Genomic DNA, 18,367 nt, shown 5'->3' on the forward strand with positions numbered 1-18,367 from the left:
GTTGCCTGGAACGCAGCATTCAGGAAATGACGTCAGACTGCGACACATAAACATACCACGCACCGTTTACGCCATCTTTTAGCTATTAACCTAGCTCCGTGTCAGCGGTTTCGATTATAACTCAACATTTTAATTGGCGTTGTAGAACAATGAGTAACACCGAGGATGAAAAGTACAAAAAACAGGTACGTTTCTTCCGCACATGCACACACACGTCACTCCCCAGGTTTACTGTGGCCCAGGTACTAGCCATTGTTAAACGATACGTAGCGATAAAAGCTAAAATTTGAATAGGAATATTGGCCTAGCTCTGTTTCGATCTTATTATTAACAGGTAAAAACAAACTATATGTATGTTGTTATTTGTCCTGGGCTTCGCAGTGTAACGAGTTTCCATATGTTGCTAGCTTAAAAACGGTGTTCCGGGTGTTTTGGCTTCCGTGTTAAACGGTGACGAACTTCGCGCTTCATTCGCGTTAAATTGCAACATAACATAGTTGTAGCTAACAGAAGAAGTTACATTTCTTTCTTTAAAATGAAAAAAAAATGTGCAGCACAGAAAATTAAGCATTCATATTTGATGCGTTTCGGAAATAAATGTGTGCAATGTCATAACTGGAGTCAATTTACGAATGTAATGTTTTGTTTTTATTTATTTTATTATCGACACCATCATGCAGAATGAATATATATATTTTTAAATACCAGTATCCACTGTAATTTGTTTTAAAGAGTAGCAACTACCAATGCAGACAACAGTTGGTTAACAGTTCATGTTTGTTTTTGCCGGGTGTCTGTAAATAGAGCTTTACAAACTTTAGTTTATTTCGTTATTGTTTACTAAAAGTACTCCAATATTGCCTCTCAAATTCCCTGTGTTTAAACCAGACCACTATTATTTTCAATGTCTCGTAGCACCTTAAAAATCTGCCATGTTAGCTATTTTTTCTCCTAGAAAAGAAACCCCCATTGACATAATTGTGGTCATATACACCATTTTTTGAGCAATCGTACGCTACATAATTATGCTGAAGACAGTGTTTTTTTTTTTATTTCAGCTACATATATATATATATTTATTTTTCTGCTTAACTTATGAACATAATTTTTATTGAATGTTCTTTTTTCATTAAGGTTTATTGAACGTGAAGGATATGAAGAGTTTTATCCAAGAATGATGAAGACAATGTTCAAGATAAACGAAGGCTAAATGAGAACATTTACAGAGCAAAACTTAGAAGGAAAGGGAGAAAAAGTGACGTGAAGATGGTGTCAGATAGACGGGCTTCAGTGTAATGGCTTGCATGAAAACAGGCCTGGATTCTGAAAATATGAAAACTGAAAAAGAAGAATGAAGAAGAATAGAAAACCCTGAGAGAAGGGGGTAGCGTGTAAAGAATCTGGAAGAAAGAATATGTCCGTTGGTTAAGTAAATATATTGTTTTTGTCACATTTGTCTTCTTTTTTAAAAAAAAAAAAAAAAAAAAACCAAACAAACAAAAAAAAATCCTCCTTCCTGTAACCAAATCGCACGTCTCTATATTCTATTGATAACTCAGGTGGGTCCGAATTCACACCTGTTATGTACACTTTTTGGTTGTACTTGCACTCCTGTCTTTGGTGTGTGATAGTATTTTTTTAGACAGACGTCTTCTGTCTGGATTGGAACCTGATTAACCTGTTTACTCTTCTTCAATGCGTGAACACCTTTTTTTTTATGTGATGAAATGATAATAATGGATGTTGTCCACGAAGAAGTTGTTAACATCGTGCTGTGGCAATAGGGGTCTCGCTCCCCATCTAAGTCGGATCATGGAAGTCCAGACAAGTCGGAGAGGCGATCCAGTTCCCAGAACCAATCCCGAGCCGCCAAACGTTCGCATTCCAGATCCCACTCCAGGTATGTTTTTTGTTGTTTAATGTCATTAATATTTGATCATTTTTTGAGGAAAGTTGTATGCATGAATATGTTTTATAGAATGCAGAGGTGGCTGAGCTATCGGTCAGCCTGAATGTTCAGATTGAGGTTACAGAGCAATACCTAAAATACTTTGTAACTAGGGGTGAGTATTGGCAAGGATGTTGTAATACGATATATATCGCGATAGGTGCATCACGATACAATATTATCGCAATATTTTACCCAGTTAATATAAAACTTAAACGTAGAGATGAAAAATCAAGTTGCTGTATATGTTCATCAGAAGATATTGATCATTCAGACAAATTGAGTCAAAACTATTTTCTTCAAAACATTCTATTTTTTATTGGTGTTTTTGCGCATTTTCACTGAAAAAAAGAAAATGCAGTGTTACACACAACCATCATAAAATAAAGTGCAACAAGTTTCTACTGTGTAGAAATCTCAAAGTAACCATTAAAACATGATGACGGCATTGTAACAACTGTAAGTGAGAATATTAAGGATAAATCACCCTGAGTTACTGACGATGCACAAAAATAATAAAAAAAATAGTTTATCCTATTGTAGCAATTTAGGCACTGATCTGAACAGATTATATGAAGATAAAATGCCTATGCATACATAAATATAGCAGGAATTACACACTGCCATCATTAACTCAAGTGCATCAAATAACCATTGCAACACATTGAAAGCATTGTATCCACCACTGAAATATATTTATATATATTTTTATTTTTTAAAATAAAAAAATCTATTTAAAATTGACACCCAAGAAATCGCGATATATCGTGAAATCAATTTTTTTTCACACATCTAATTGTATCACAAATTCTTCCTACAGTGCAATAAGTGACAGGAAAATCTGCAACAGGTTGTGACTCAATAATTCTATTTGATGAACACAGCAATTTAGCTCAAGGCATTTTTCTCAGACCCTTGACATAAGGCTGTGCAATTAATTGAAATTCGATTCCAATTTCGATTATTACACTCGATTACAAAAAATAACAGTCGAGAAAAAACGATTATTTAAAAAAAAAAAAACTGTACATATATTTAATTTTACGTTTGATTTGCTAAATGAAACAAACTTCCACAATTAGGATCTCTACAAAGAATAAAGCTTTGCACACACAAGAAAAAATTATTGTTTGAGTTGTTTAATGCACGCGCATGCAAGCTCCTCCGCCCCGCCCCTCTCAAAGCTAAAGCTAGCCTGCAGGCCAACATAAGTAAAGTTATTGCTAACGCATCAAAAATGCTTCGTAAAAACAAGCAAGGCACGTCAAATTCTAACGAACACACTTCTAATGCAGAGTTGCATTTATTTACAAAAGTGAACATACAGTATGTGTTTCATACTATGGTGAACATACTTGAATTCATAGTTTGCAGTTCACTTGAAATAACTTTTTGTCATCTAAATGCTACAGTTCTGTGGCAATTTACAAGTGTCCGTAGCAGTTCAGTTGCAGTGCACTGCATTTGTTTACATAAGGGAACATACGTGAATCATATTTAAATTAATACTTTGCAACTTTTTATTAATTTGCATTCAAATAATGTTTTTTTAAATGTATTTTTAGTTTTGTGCAAAAGTGGAACATACTTGATTTTAGTGTTTGAAGGATTTTATTCATGTTTTAAGAATATATTTTACATTGTTTTGAACGAAAAATAAATACTTTTTTGGTTGACAAATAATCGTGATTTCAATTATGACTGAAATAATTGTAGTTATTATTTTTATAATCGAGCAGCCCTAGCATGACAACAGAAAATCTAAATTATTAGATGAAAGTATGATTATGGTGGTTCAGTCAATACGAAGGTGTTGAAATAAACTAGAAAAACAATCTTGATTCCAAATTTGGCAGAATAGGATTTAATTACACTTTTTCGGTACTCCGACTTTCCGTTTCAAAATTTTTCCAAATCCGTTTCAGGGTTTGCCCATTTCTGTGTGACTTTAAGGTCATTCCATGTCATTTCAACAATAAAATTACAGGGAGCTGAGGCATATACAAAGTTGTTTACTGAAACCCTGACAAACTTTTTTTTCCTATTTTGAGGAGCTGGCATGTCCACGGGATGGAATGTGTAGCAGATGTTTTTGTATATTCTGAGAGAGTAGGTGGAGCTGTATTACTATACCAAATTTCAGTTTCCTATGTGTATAGTTCCTGAGATATTTGATGCTGAAAATGGAAGAAAAATAAGGTAAATCGACACATACCCCCCTCACTAACATTACCATATCTTTAATAGTATTTATCCAATCAAACTAAACATTTACAGTGTCTATTGAATAATCAGAGAATAATTAGTAAAAATGTCTGAATATTTTGAGACCAAAGTGCGTGAAATGTCCTGAACATTTGTTGAACTGACAAAGAATGACCCTTTACACTTTTCCATTGCTCTTCTGTTTCATCATTTAGCTTACTTTACTGGCTATTAAACTTCCTGAAATCATACCAAACGTGCTACATTTGGTTAATAGAGTCAACTACTGTTATCAATTGTACATTTTATGTGCTTCAGATCCATTCATTTATCTTCTAACGCTTATTCTTAGTCGTGTGGTGGGGGCAGCATCATGCACAGTTGATTTACGAAAACAGGAGGGCTACGTTGAAATAAAAATGTTCGTTAAAATCCAATGGAAATGGATGATATGGTCCCAAAACTTAATTTGTGAAACTTTTAATTCTTGCAATCTGGGGAATCACCTTCACATTTTCGTTCAAAATCCAGTGCAGCCATGTGCTTGTAGATGCTTCTGCCATGACTTGTCACCAGGTGAAATGATCACCAGCTAAGCTAATACACCAGCAGCTAAACCCGTCTTTGTACCAGTGCCTTTTCAGATTTGACATATCATGGCCCATTGATCAATGTTTATTAATCAGTTATTGCTAAGATTGCCTGATTAGTCGGCCACACCCGGCAGAAGATGAGTTTTTATCTGGCTTGTGTCGTCAGCGACTTCTGTGCAAGACAAAACTCTCCCATCAGGAGAAATGTATAGAGGAAAGTTCCATTGGGTAAAAAACAAAGTCTTGCTTATTACTTCTGTTATTTCATCTTTGTCTGGGCCCATTTTGGCGTTCCAGTCAGTGAGTTCCTCTTATTTTCAGATCTCACTCAAGGCAGCACTCAAAATGCTGCAATAGCCATTCACCTTCTCATCCATATTCCAATCGTAGGAAGTCCCGCTCTCGTTCTCACAGTCCTGAACACCGCCGCAGGAGGAGCCAGAGCACACCACCTTCGTCCAGCCAGCGCCGTCATAAAGGCAGCGGGGTGAGTGGGATTATATCTGGAGATACTGTAGGAGTCAGAGGCATATGAGCATTTACTGGTTGCTTTAAAGAACATGAGGCGTACTAGGGATATGTATTGGGTTAGTTGTTAATCATGACTCAACACATTTCTTTTTAAAGCCTGTACTTGTTTTCAGAGCAACCTACATTATCTCAATCCTCTTAGGCCTTAGCATCCATAAAATCATTTTTACTTTTTTTTTTCTTCTATAAGGTAGAGTTTTGAACATAAACATTTAATTTACAGCATTTCTTCTGTTTATTATCTCTACAGGGCCGTGATTATCAAAAAGCAGAAGGGAACAATCATGGCAGTAATGCTGAGGAGAAAGTACGTGGATGTTCTAATGCTCTTCAGCGTTTGGTTTGTGTGTGGCTTTTTATAGCTGCTCTCAGTGTTAAACAGAGAAAGAAAGTCGTGTGGAATTTTTTTTTAAAATTGCATTGTGGATGTACATTAGATGACCACTTAAAAAAAAGCAAAAAATCATTTAAATTGTTTAGATCTTCCCTGAATAATTAAAATTTGAATTTAGTACTTCAAACATGTAATAATAATAAATTTTTATTTGGAATGCACATTTGATACCAAATCTCAAAGTGCTACAGGATTAAAACAATACAACACAACATATATTAAAAGACAGGACTAAAACAAGCATTTGCTGTTAAAAAAAAACAGGACTAAAAAGAGGCGTTAACTGTTAAAATAAGCTTGTGTAAAAAGGTGTCTTTTGTGTTAAATTGAAATTTGTTGTATGTTTTTCCTTAAAATTTCCCTTCACCCAAATTAGTTACTGACCTAAATTTTCAAATATGTGGAAACATAGATTAATACAAGATATGTTGAAATTACTTAAGGCGTTGCATTTCTACTATCAAACTATTGGTATCATTTGATTGAAAAGTGTGTATGATCAAAGCAAGAGGTATACGGAAATATAAATGTATAGCTTGCATTGCACGCAGTGAACGAGTTCATATTTTTTTAATTGCATATATATATATATATATATATATGTATATAATTTAAACATTTTAAAGATACACACTTATGCTGTCCAACATCTGTGACCTTTGAGCACTTTTATGACAGTGTTTTACACTCCTATTGTAACAGCGATACAGGCTATTGTATAACAGGAGATGTTTTTTATTGTTTTCAGAATGTGCATTTGTTACATGAAAAGTTTTCATACTTTGTGTGTGTGTGCTATTAGTTTGTTTTTAACTGAAATTTAATTGCAGCACTAACCCATCCCAGTTAGAGGCCATGTATTCTGTGTAAAGTGCAACAAATCTGGGGCTAAATGTCAAATCTTCTTTCTGATTTGTATTTCCTGTTATTTTATTTCCCCACTGTACTCTAAACATGAAAAATTGTAGCTGTGTGCATACATGTTTAGTTGGGGTGGGATGATATCTCATGCAACAATATTAAACCGCCACAACATGTCTCGTCAGGGGTCCAATTTACATTTTAGAAATTTGATGATAATAAATAATATGTATACATTTTTGGTGATGTTTTCCTTTTTGTAAAATATAGTATTGATTGCTGGAGCCCAGATCGTGTAACCCACCCCTAGTGTTTAGCGTACTAACTTGGATGTCATGTGTATAAGAATAGAGATGTAACCACAATCAGGAGCCTTGACCATGTCTTTGATGTTTCTAGCCCAACCCAAGCCCCAGCACATGTTTGGGGGTGTTTGGACTGAGCCTGTACACCACCGAGCGTGACCTGAGGGAGGTGTTTAACCACTATGGCCCTTTGGCTTCAGTCAACGTGGTGTACGACCAGCGCACGGGGCGCTCACGTGGCTTTGCCTTTGTTTACTTTGAGAAGATTGAGGATGCCAAAGCGGTAAGAAAAATCTTCTCCATGAAAAAAAAGATTAATAATTTACTAACGCAGGTACTAATAGCAGCTCTCATGGAACGTCTTTCCACAAGATTGAGGGGTGTGTTTATGGGACGTCCCTGGAAGCAATTTTCACTTCACTCGTTGATTTAGGACAAATATAACTTTTTGTTGGAAATTAACTTTGGTCTTCTGACATGTTTCGACTGGCAACTGGCAGTCTTCCTCAGAGACATCTACTAATTGCTTTTATGTGTCCTTATGAGTTCTTTTTCAACTGACAGTTTGCATTTGAAACATGTCAGGAGATCAACGTAAATTTCCCAAAAAATGTTGTCTGAATAAATGAAACTTTAACATATTATTCAAAAAAAGAAGGCAAAATGAACTTGTTTAGGACAAGTTGTTCATCCTAAAGATGATCTATTAGGTGTAGTGACTGGAATGGTTTGCCTCAGCTGTTCTATTTAAGCATGTGGAGATTAATCAATACGAATTGTATCATTCTAGATACAAACTTGCACTATGCGAGTGTATCGATTCATTCAGTGTTCATCGGTACAATTTATGGGTGCAATGGGGAAGCATCGGTCACTGCGTGCCAGCATCGGTAAAATCCATGGTTGCATCAAGTTTTTCATCAATACATCCATCTGTTTTCTGACCTGCTCATTCCTGTTTTCAGGGTCGCGGGGCAGTTTTTTCATGCTATATTTCATTCTAACCTGTATTTCCGAGGCACATTGAATGCACCATCAATGCTTCACGTTTTTGTTTTGAACACGGACTAAAAAGCCGGGAAGCACGTTGGTACCACTATAAAGTTACAATAACATGGAAGTCAGTGAGAGGAGCAGTGAGATGAGATTTATAACGCACCTAAAAACTTTAAATCAGGCGTAGAAAGATGGAAAACTTGACCAGAATCATGTGGTTCCTCCCCAGAATTTGCTTCCACAGCTGAGTGTAGAATATTGATTTCTAACCATTAAGAAATGTGTGGTTGTTTATTTTAATTTATTTATTTGGTTTTTGTTTTCAATGGTGTGATTACATGCGTTTGCCTCTTGGTGTCAGCCTCTTCATTTCTACAAACCACACGCCCAACGCTTGATGTTGCCAGAGTTTTTCCTCAGTTGTCTTTCCTTCTTTCTCCATCCATTTCTAGGCAATGGAGAAAGCCAACGGCATGGAGCTGGATGAGAGACGCATCAGAGTAGACTTTTCCTTCACCAAACGTGCTCATACTCCAACACCGGGAATCTACATGGGCCGATCAACTCGGTCAGATTTATTAAACACACGTGACAGGAGAGGGTGTATTTGTTTCATGCCTTGTACTCCTTGATTTTGATTAGTTAAATTGGATTATACCACTTAAATGTTAAGTGACATTAAGTAAAACTTAATATTATTGTTTTTTGGTTTTTTTTGGTGTTTCGGTGGAAATGATTTGAGTTGGCATGTCGCTACAGACAAAGCTCCTAACTTTGGGGACATTTCCTGGTTTCATGTAATAATTGTCTGCATTTTAAGTTAGTACAGTTGGATTATTCAATGTATTTGGTTGAAATTGACCTAAATGATCACAAAGGAGTCACATTTCTTTAAGTGTACCTTGAATTTTGTTCATTTGATGTGGAATGCAAGATTCGTAGATATTTCTTACAGATGATGCCAAAAAATGTGACATACTTTTCTTGTGCCAGTAGTCACAACCCTGCCGCTATGCACACCAGTTAAATAGATAGACCATGTTCTATGACACACAGGTACATGCGGGGCCTTTTATTTGATTGCAGTTTTTTGCGTTTTTATTCCTAAACCTTTGCCAGGGTTGAAAGCCAATTTACAGGCACTTTCAACCCTTCTTTAAAATGTGTTTGTATTTTAATCAGCTTTGTTTTTATTTCATTTGTGAAGAGTAAACACAAGTGCTGTAACTATGCAAAATAAGGTCATTTCATCGTTCTTTTTTTTTTTTTGCTTGTTAAATCATAGAGCCATTGGAGGTAAACAAACATTCCCCCCAGCTTGTTATTAACTGACCCATGGCCCAGTGTTCAGTGACACACAATGTTTACAGCTGAAGTGTGAAGATTATTAGGAACCGAGACACATCTGTACATTTCCTACCTGTGTGCATGAGGAGATTTTTTTAACAAAAACCTTGCTTTGTTTTTCTTTTTCTTTCAATTTTTTTAGCAACAATGGTAGTTGGCGTGGCAACAACAGAAGGGGTCGAGGCTCCTACCACGATGGAGGCTACGGTCGCGGCTACGATCGCGACTATGATTACGACCACGGCTACGACCGCGGTTATGACCACGGCTATGACCGCCATGACAGATACAGCAAATACGACCGAAATGACCGAAACGACAGATACGACCGAAATGACAAATACGACCGGTACGACCGATACGATGATTATGACGATCGCTACAGGTAAGAACATATTTAGGACATTTTCTTTGTTTTGATTGGACACTGACGGGGAATTCTTTGTGTATTTTAGTCGCAGACGCTCTCCGTCACCGTACTACAGCCGATACAGGTCTCGGTCTCGCTCATACACCCCACGTAAGTGTGAACCACCTGAACCTTCCATAACTACATACAGTAACTATTACTTACTGTATGCATTTTAAACAAATTGCAATTCTGCATTATTTTACTTACTGCTTGAATCATGTTCTAATAAAAGTTGTTTTCTCGTTGCAGGACGATACTAGATCGCTTCCCTTGGCAGTTGGCCTCCATAATTGATGGTTTTTGGATTTTTTTTTTATTTTCCGTTTGTTTTTTTATGCTTTTTTTTTTTTTAGGTGATTCAGTGGAAATGATTTGAGTTAGCATGTCGCTACAGACAAAGCTCCTACGTTTAGGGACATTTCCTGTTTTCATCTAATGATTGTCTGCATTTTAAGGCATTTTTGATGCAATGTTTTTGAACAGGAATGTGAGCAGAAACCTCACATTATCAATACTCATTGCATCACATGTCCTTGTTTACACAAATTGATCATACAACAAGACAAGCTTCTGCAGCTGAATCAAACAGACTTCAGTCTTTGCTGCTTTGAAGTCTGAGAAAAGTCCAAGAACACAGTTGTGCTGTTTCATGTTTTAATTACAGGTTATTTAGGCTTGATTGATTGATGTGTTATGAATAATATGTCTTAAAGGTTGTGTGCATACAGCTGACAATTCTGGTCAAGCTCTGGGTATTAATGAAGACCGTAAGGATTTGAGTGTTTGAATAATGTTGGGTTATGGTTATTTACCTCCATCATCTTATGCATGTCCTTCATTTGAGGTTTTTACGTAGTTCAGCAACCACCTTATTGTCTTTCCTGTTTTTAGCACTGTGGTTTTTTTTTCTGTTGGTAGTTTCTCAAGGTTGTAGCACTGTTCCCTCCTATTGTGAGATAAGAACTGTCCCCCCCCCCCCCCCCCCCCCTACAGTTATACTATTTTATTTTACAGTTTGTACGGTGTAGCTACAAAACAGATCATTTCCAATGTACTTGGGAATCTTAATCTCCTGATAAGTAGCAGGACATCACACTGTAAAATAAAGGATCACTATCAGCCATTCGTCGGGTCTCTGCTCACATTCATTGTCATTTTTACCACTATAGACAATTAAATCACTGTTTCCATTGTTTTACTTTTGTGCTTTTTTCTACAGTCTGTCCCCCTTTACAAAGCTTTAAGTGTACAAAGCTGATTTTCTCAAGAATGTCTTGGATGATACTTCAATCTGAGCAGGTGCTCCTTCAGACTGCTGATTTATTCACCCAACACAGTTATGACAAAAATAAAATATTTTATTTGAAAGCTTTATAGATACAAAATGACTTAAAAAGTGTTCTTTCAACTCTGCGTATAATTGAAATTGCTCAAAAAATGTTAGTTTGAGACAGTTGCATGATTTTTCTTTAATTTATGGTAACATAATGCGCTTAAATTGCAGTTTCCTCTTAAGTTATGGTAATGGTGATTCCTTATTAGAAAAGAAGATAATTAATTACACATTCATTGTATTACACACTAATACAGAACTTGACACTGATGGCAAAAGTAGAGCTAAAAGGTGTTTTCATTAGCAGACTGTTGGCTCAGTAGTGTGGTACTTCACCCAAAGGGGGTTAATAATCACCGCTGACACGTGGATGGGGCCCTCACAGTCATGTGTTCATTCTCATTGATTCAGAGATAATTCTTAAGGTTTCAAGGTATGCATGGGCTGGAAGGCCAACCTACGTGGGTCAAAGTATGAGCACTTTCACAATAAAAGTTCCACTTCAGGCCTCTATATGGGTGCACATGCATGTCTCTTCCTACCTGGATATTTATGTTGAACAAACATGTGTGTAGAGGAAAATATACCCATGAAGTGTTTCTATAATTATATGGTACCTAAATAAAAGACCAGAGAGATTGGAATAGGTTGAAATTCATTATCATGAAAATACTTAGACACTAATCTTGCAGAGTTAAATACACATTTATTGATGTTTTTTTTATTTTATTTTTTTGCAACAAAAGGAAAGTATTTCACTTAATAAATTCATTTTTTTTTAATTACATAACTGATTATTTTGTTTTCGCACCAAAGTAAGTGATGGTTGACAATGAGTTTATTACACCTTGGAGCTACACATAAAGTTGTCCCTGTGCCTCTGGCTGTGAGAAGTAACCAGATTATAACAGAGAAAACAATGTGATGAGGCTATTAACAGTATGTTAGAGAATCTTTCTTTTATAAATTAAATATGAAGTTTTATATTCAAAAAGTAACGACTTTAATGTTCATTTATTGAGTAATTTGACAGCTCTTTAAAACAATCAATTAAATCTGGCCATACATGCATTTAACTTCAAACTAACTTTTTTCCAATTCAGAAAGATGTTTGTATGTGTATGTTGAAACCTTACATTAAAGAAAATGAATGCATTTTATTAAATATTTTGGGATTTGTTTATGAACAGAAGCAACCAGTAGCAGATACAAATAAATAAAACTTTATTATCTTAGTGGAAATGTGGTAAATAAACAAGAGGAACGAATGCAAAAATGTGAATATTCTACAAAAAAAAAAAAAAAAACTAAGAATGGCTGCAGAAGTAAATGTTATTAAATCTTTGGTGAATTAAGTTTATTTCATCCAGTTAAAAATGTATATACATTAAGTTTATTTGTATTTTTTTGTTTCACTTGGAGTAGGATAAATACAACTTTACTGAAAAAGGGAATGTAACCATATGCTAAACATGTAAAGAACAACAAATTAGGGAAAAAATATACCCATCAAAGTTGTAAAGAAACTATTTTCCACGAAAAAAATCATTCAGTGAAACAAATAACAGCAACTAGAGGGAGTTTTAATTGATAAAACGCTTTATACTTACAGCATACAGGGTGTGACAAAGTCTAAAAATATTCATGTCACTTTGCCAAAACACCCACTTTCAACAAAACTTTTCTTGAACACTTTGAGTTATACAGGACAAACCATTTCAATCTCACATTTATTTTACAAATCAAACTTATCTAGGGGGGAAAAAAGGCAATTAACTTCAACATTTTAAGAATTTGATATTTAAAATGCAGGTATTTCACTGTCACAAGAACATAAACCCCATTATGTGCTTAATTTAATTACATCAGCAGCTGTATGAAATAAATACTTCTGAAAAAAACACCCATAACGGTGTAAAGGTTGCCTGTTTTTCTCAATTTCCCTGAATATTGCATAATAGTATTTTTCTTTTATAAATACATGGGGGAAAAATGCTTTATTTTTCAATTTTATGCACTTTTTAATCTCAAAAGGTATGCATTTATACTCAAACTCCCTAGATTCTTTAGGTTTTTAATCATTAAAAACGAAATGAAAATACTTACATTTTTTGTTTTTGTTAAAAAATAAAATAGAATTTTTAAAAAAAAAAGTATTTATCTTTCATATAAATGCAATATAACGCGAGAATTGCCTCGCTGTTTCCTGCTGAAAAATAGATGTTCTTGTCTTGTGTTTGGGGGGGCTGCACCGCCATTTTCTTATGACAAACAGGGTGTCATCTAACAGCTAAAATGTAGGGGTTTCTCTTTCTTATTTCCTTTCTATAATACCAGGAGTGAAAGTAAACTCTTTATAGAAATTAAAGGCACAAGTCTGGAGCAGGAATAGTTGTATTTAGGTCAGTAGAAGGCCATGTTTTGCACCAGTGTGTGTCAGGCTCCTCTCAACATGGCGTTCTCCTCTGTTCCCTTTGCCCTGACGGAGGCGGTTGGGCTGAATACTTACAACTTGAGTGGGAAGAAAGCAAAAGTGAAATATTATAATAACCTGTATGTAAATAAAAAAAAGAAAAAAAAAAAGAAAGAAAGACAGAAAAATAAAAACATTCTCACCGGAAGTCAGAGTCCTTGTATTCACAGTAGTAAATGGGTTTGTGAGGGAGCCTCGAGCTTGGCGGCGTAGACTAGATCTTGGAGAGAGGTCATCCAAAAGTTGGGTTTCTATGTTAAATTGTCTAATTATGATCCATTTTAAAGATGGATTTCTTACTTTTAAAAAAACAAAAGAAAAGAAAAGTTTAAAAAAAAAAAACCCAAAAAAACTCCTAAAGTTTAGGTTACCCAGCTACTTGGAGTACGCCGTGTCTGCACAAATGTTCCCACATTGGGATGTAGAGCAGTCTGAAACTCTGTCAGTTTGCCCCCTATGGAATGTGTCCATAGAGCCCTGAGACTGGGGGAGGGGGGAGGGGGGGGGGGGGGCTGTACATTCCTCAGCGATACATTCACTTCTCTCTCTCACACACACACACACACACACACACACACACACACACACACGCACACACACACACACACACACACACACACACACACACACACGGAGAGAGAGAGAGAGAGAGTCACTGCTATAGGGTCAGTGCGCGCGGCGCGGACACGTGCGCGCGTCCCGCTGCGTCTTCTGCTACGAATTCGTTGAAACCGATTTGGAAAAATTATACCCACATTATGAGCTGATCGAAACACGCCCTGGATTTGTTTTTATTTTTTTTGTGCCAAAGTCCAGTCTGATACATGTCATTGTCAACAATTGATCCACTGAGTGAGAAAAGTTTGTAGAAACTTTCTCTAAATGGCACAGATTTGATCAAATATTTACAACAATTACAACTTTAGACGGAGAAAGTTTATTAAACGTCCATATTTGCTGATATGGGTGTGTATTTACATAACTTCACTTCACATACACAACACACGCTAATGAAACTGTAAGAATAAAGTCTCAATGATCAGAATATGTTGTGTTTCATTGAGGTTTTGTTGCTTTGAACGTAAAGCAACCTGTAGAATAGTGCATGTGTGCGGCGCGTCAATGGCGCGCTGATTCATATAGAATAGTAAGGAGCGAGGAGCCAATCAGGGCGGGGCGCTGAGGCCGCGACAGCAGCAGTAGTAAGGAGTGTGGATGCGGCTCTGTGATTGGACAGTCTGTCTGACCAATGAGGGCGCTTGGTTTGTCTGCTAGCCAGCGGCAGTGTAAAAGCCTGTGAGACAGCCATGACTGCAGCCTGAGTAACTACTGTGTGTTAATGGCCCAGCACACCTTTAAGCCCATTCATTGGTTCTACTGGGACTCGAACTGGTCATCTCATGTTATCCATCGGCTCCTCTTATTCTGAAACACAAGAAACTCTTTACATTTGCTGTAGTGTTCATGATTAATCAGAAGTAGCCTTTTTTTAATTATTATTAATATTTTTTTATTAGCACTTTAGCTATATCATTGAACTATTGAAGACAACAATAAACAGAATACCAAATGTTATGAAGTGATGAGAAACTATCATGAGTTGCCAGAGGTGAAAATAATGGATTACAAGTACTCACGTTACTATAATTGAGTTGCTTTTAAGGGTACTTTTTTAAGGGTATATTTCTACATCAGTCATTTTACTTGTACTTAAGTGCGTTTTAAAAGAAGTAAAGTAATGTGTTACATTTCTACACCCAACCATTATGATTTTTTTGTGATTATTTTTTATTTATTTCAGTTTCATGGCCTCAATTCAACATTGAACATAATCCATATGTTCTTGTTCGTGTCATTTTTGATCAACACCACTTTCTTATAGGTTCAAGTTGTGGTTTTTATCTGTTATGTTTTTATGTTTATGTTCATAAATGTAGCTATACTTAAAGCCTGAGAGGTTTTTTTTTTAATTCTTAATTGATTTCATTGGGGTTATTTTATTTAGAAAAGAATTATACATTTTGACAAACCTTTTATTTTATGCAGATGCCTTTGTGGGAAATAAATTAACTTCCAATTGTGAATTATTTGGTCTCTTCCTTTTTAAGTTTATACATGAGATGTTTACTGTATGCAAGGGAACCGTGGCAAGAATTATGACCAAAAAATAAACATGGGGTTGAAAGTAAATAGTAACTTTTATTAATTGAGCTACTTTTCACTTTTATTAGAGTATTTTATGTATGACTTAATTGTACTTGAGTACTTCTACTTCAGTTGGATATTTCATTATATGTATTTATTTAATGGCAGACGTGCGCTATATTCTCAAACTACTTGAAGCAGCCTATAATCCATGACTGCATCATTCATCACATTAATTGTTAGCTGTATTGTATAATAATTTGTTTTTTTAAAAAAAAATATATATATACAAAAATCATTATCTACATATGTTTAGCAAACCAACCCACGCATTAAAATTGATCGAACAAAGAAGCAGAAGAATTGTACGACTAAAAAATTATGCAAATCGAAGTAAATTGAATTTTGAAACAATGTGCAACAAAAAAAGCCCCACAAAAAAAAAAAACTGTTTGAAATCAGCTAGCCCTTACTTTTCTTTGCATTTAACAAAAAAAGTCATAGTTAAATGACACTTTTACATCTGTAACTTTATCCCATTTTAGATCAGATTACAAAATTGATCTCTATAAAAGGTTGACTCTTCCTGCTGTAACATCAATAATGCTGCATCACACCACACTCCTTATGTGACAAGAAACTGCCGTGTATGCGAGAGAGAAAAAATGTGGAAATATTAACAACTTTTTCAGACAATTGCAAAATCCTTACAATGGATTCAGTTTTACGCATGCTTCAGAAACAAATGTTATGACAAATGACATGCCCAGTGAACAACTTTCATGAAAATTCTGATGGATCTATTGTTTGGGAATATCAGCTCCCAAATGGACACATATAGTTTTAATTTAAGTTGTTGTTGTCATTGTAGCTACATCTTAGGTATTTAACAACACTATTCTATTGAAAAGTCTGTCATATTTGTTAACACCCACAATGTGTAACTTAAAGCATTTTTCTGTAAAATCCCGTGTACATTTGTTGTATGTAGATTATATAGAGTGAGACTGTGGACAATTTCAATAGTTCACGTGTATCTTAACAAAAAAAAGCTAAGAAAGTTATCTCGTTAATTAGAAATTCACTGCAATCTGTTAATGTAACCCCTATTGGTGTGCGTACCTCTGTTTGGAAAACACAGTCATAGAGGATCCAGCAAAGACAAATCAAATATAAAAGACACATATATAAATATATATATATATATATCAATCTCATGGCATTCAAATCTCTTCAAATGTCTATTATTATTTCTTCTTTTTGTAGTATTAATCCTAAGATATCCAAGTGCATGGCAGAGTTCCCCTGTGGGCCTCATTCCTTACTGACGATTACTTTGATTTGACAATAGATCAAAGCTTCAATGCATGGTGATGATGAGTCTGTACATGTAAATAACTTTGAATCAAAGAGGTAATTATTATTTACAGTACCAATGCAAAACAGATCATTCTCCTACTTTCTACGAATGTACTTGCTCCTTCAATTTTACTCCTTTAGTATAGGTGCCTCTTATTTATTATTAATATTAATATTATTTGTTTGACTAAAAATGATTTCACATATCAACTTGGTAAATGCCCTGAAATAGGACGAAGCGGGTTTGAAAATGGATAGAACTTGGTAAATTAATGGTATTTCATATCTACTAGCTTTAAATGTCCACATTATTATTGATATACTGTTTTATTTCAAACAAAGGCAATAATACAAAAAAAAAAAAAAACAATATTACAATAAACAAAAGATTTGGTGCAGATGGCAAAAACAAAACAATGACATGTTACTGCACACTTGTTTGTGTTTGAAAGGGAGTGGGTGGAAGTACAGACGTATTGGTTCCACCCCTTTTTCCTACAATACAGTTACAAATAATCCATTTTCAGCACCTTGTTTTCCAGCCATTACTGCTGTAAATAAATACATTTTGTCATATCTTTATATGATTTTCATTAAATACACAACAAAACAAACATATTACACACTTTCAAAATTGTCATACTATATATATATATATATTGTATTTTCTTTGAAATCTCTTGATATTTGTACACTCTTTGATTTCTAGTGGCAAACTGTTCCAGAAACTTATTCCACACACTGATGCACAAAAGCTTTTCCTTGTTGTCCACAAACTAAGAGAATACGCTCACAGGTATATCAGAATCTGGAGCTAAACTTGCAATGACTATTGTTTTCTATTTGTTGACGGAACTATACACAAATACATAGCCTTTGTGCATCTAACTCAGGACTTTCCTTCATTATTTTCCCAAACATGTTGATGACTGGTTAGATCGTGCTCCAGTCAGGCCCATTTATATAAGCTGTTTGTCTCAAGTCTGCTTTATTAATATATATCCTGCCTCATCAACAGGTGGGGAATCCTCTGTTTTGGTTCTTTAAATTCACATTATCTTCAGGGTGACCTCTGAGCAAAGTGTTGGCCTCTGCTGATAAAAAAAAAAGAAAGAAAGGTCCATGTTACTGGCAGTTGTGTAATGTTAAAGACTTGTATCCCCCACGTGATAGAATTGTGAAATTCATTGCATAGGAAACCAGGGGTACATTGGTGTAGGAAACCCCTCCCTCTTTCTCTGCATTCAAAGAGGATATACGCCATGCGTTCCCCCCACATGGGCGAACGCTTCCTCTTCGTCACCTCTTCACAGATTGAAGCATTAATGGAAACTAGTGACGTGTTGGTCCATAACTGTCCCCGCAGCATTAAATTGTTGTGATCGGACTCAAATGTGTCCCTGTTTGTTGGACTTTGTGTCGTGGATCACAGGGGTTCACCAAGGCTTCGCTGGAGAAGAAAAAT

General features: G+C 35.4%; 1 protein-coding gene across 1 annotated transcript; it reads left to right on the top strand.

Moving 5' to 3' along the window:
• The first annotated feature begins 4 nt into the window (after positions 1-4).
• Positions 5-10,717, top strand: tra2a (transformer 2 alpha homolog). Its single transcript, XM_028461090.1, has 9 exons — positions 5-185; positions 1,785-1,900; positions 5,137-5,233; positions 5,528-5,584; positions 6,932-7,120; positions 8,286-8,401; positions 9,323-9,565; positions 9,636-9,700; positions 9,842-10,717. The coding sequence occupies exons 1-9, from the start codon at positions 150-152 to the stop codon at positions 9,850-9,852; spliced, it is 930 nt and encodes a 309-aa protein (XP_028316891.1). The 5' UTR covers positions 5-149; the 3' UTR covers positions 9,853-10,717.
• Positions 10,718-18,367: the final 7,650 nt, after the last annotated feature.

This window comes from Gouania willdenowi, chromosome 11 (genome assembly GCF_900634775.1).
Source record: "Gouania willdenowi chromosome 11, fGouWil2.1, whole genome shotgun sequence".
NCBI classification, from domain to species: domain Eukaryota; kingdom Metazoa; phylum Chordata; class Actinopteri; order Blenniiformes; family Gobiesocidae; genus Gouania; species Gouania willdenowi.

Bases quoted from the DNA above. Each gene is read 5' to 3' on its own strand.
- tra2a (XM_028461090.1), top strand. From the start codon at position 150: ATGAGTAACACCGAGGATGAAAAGTACAAAAAACAG. The intron at 1,901-5,136 runs GTATGTTTTTTG...TTCCAATCGTAG, and splicing joins CATTCCAGATCCCACTCCAG to GAAGTCCCGCTCTCGTTCTC. The intron at 9,566-9,635 runs GTAAGAACATAT...TGTGTATTTTAG, and splicing joins GATTATGACGATCGCTACAG to TCGCAGACGCTCTCCGTCAC.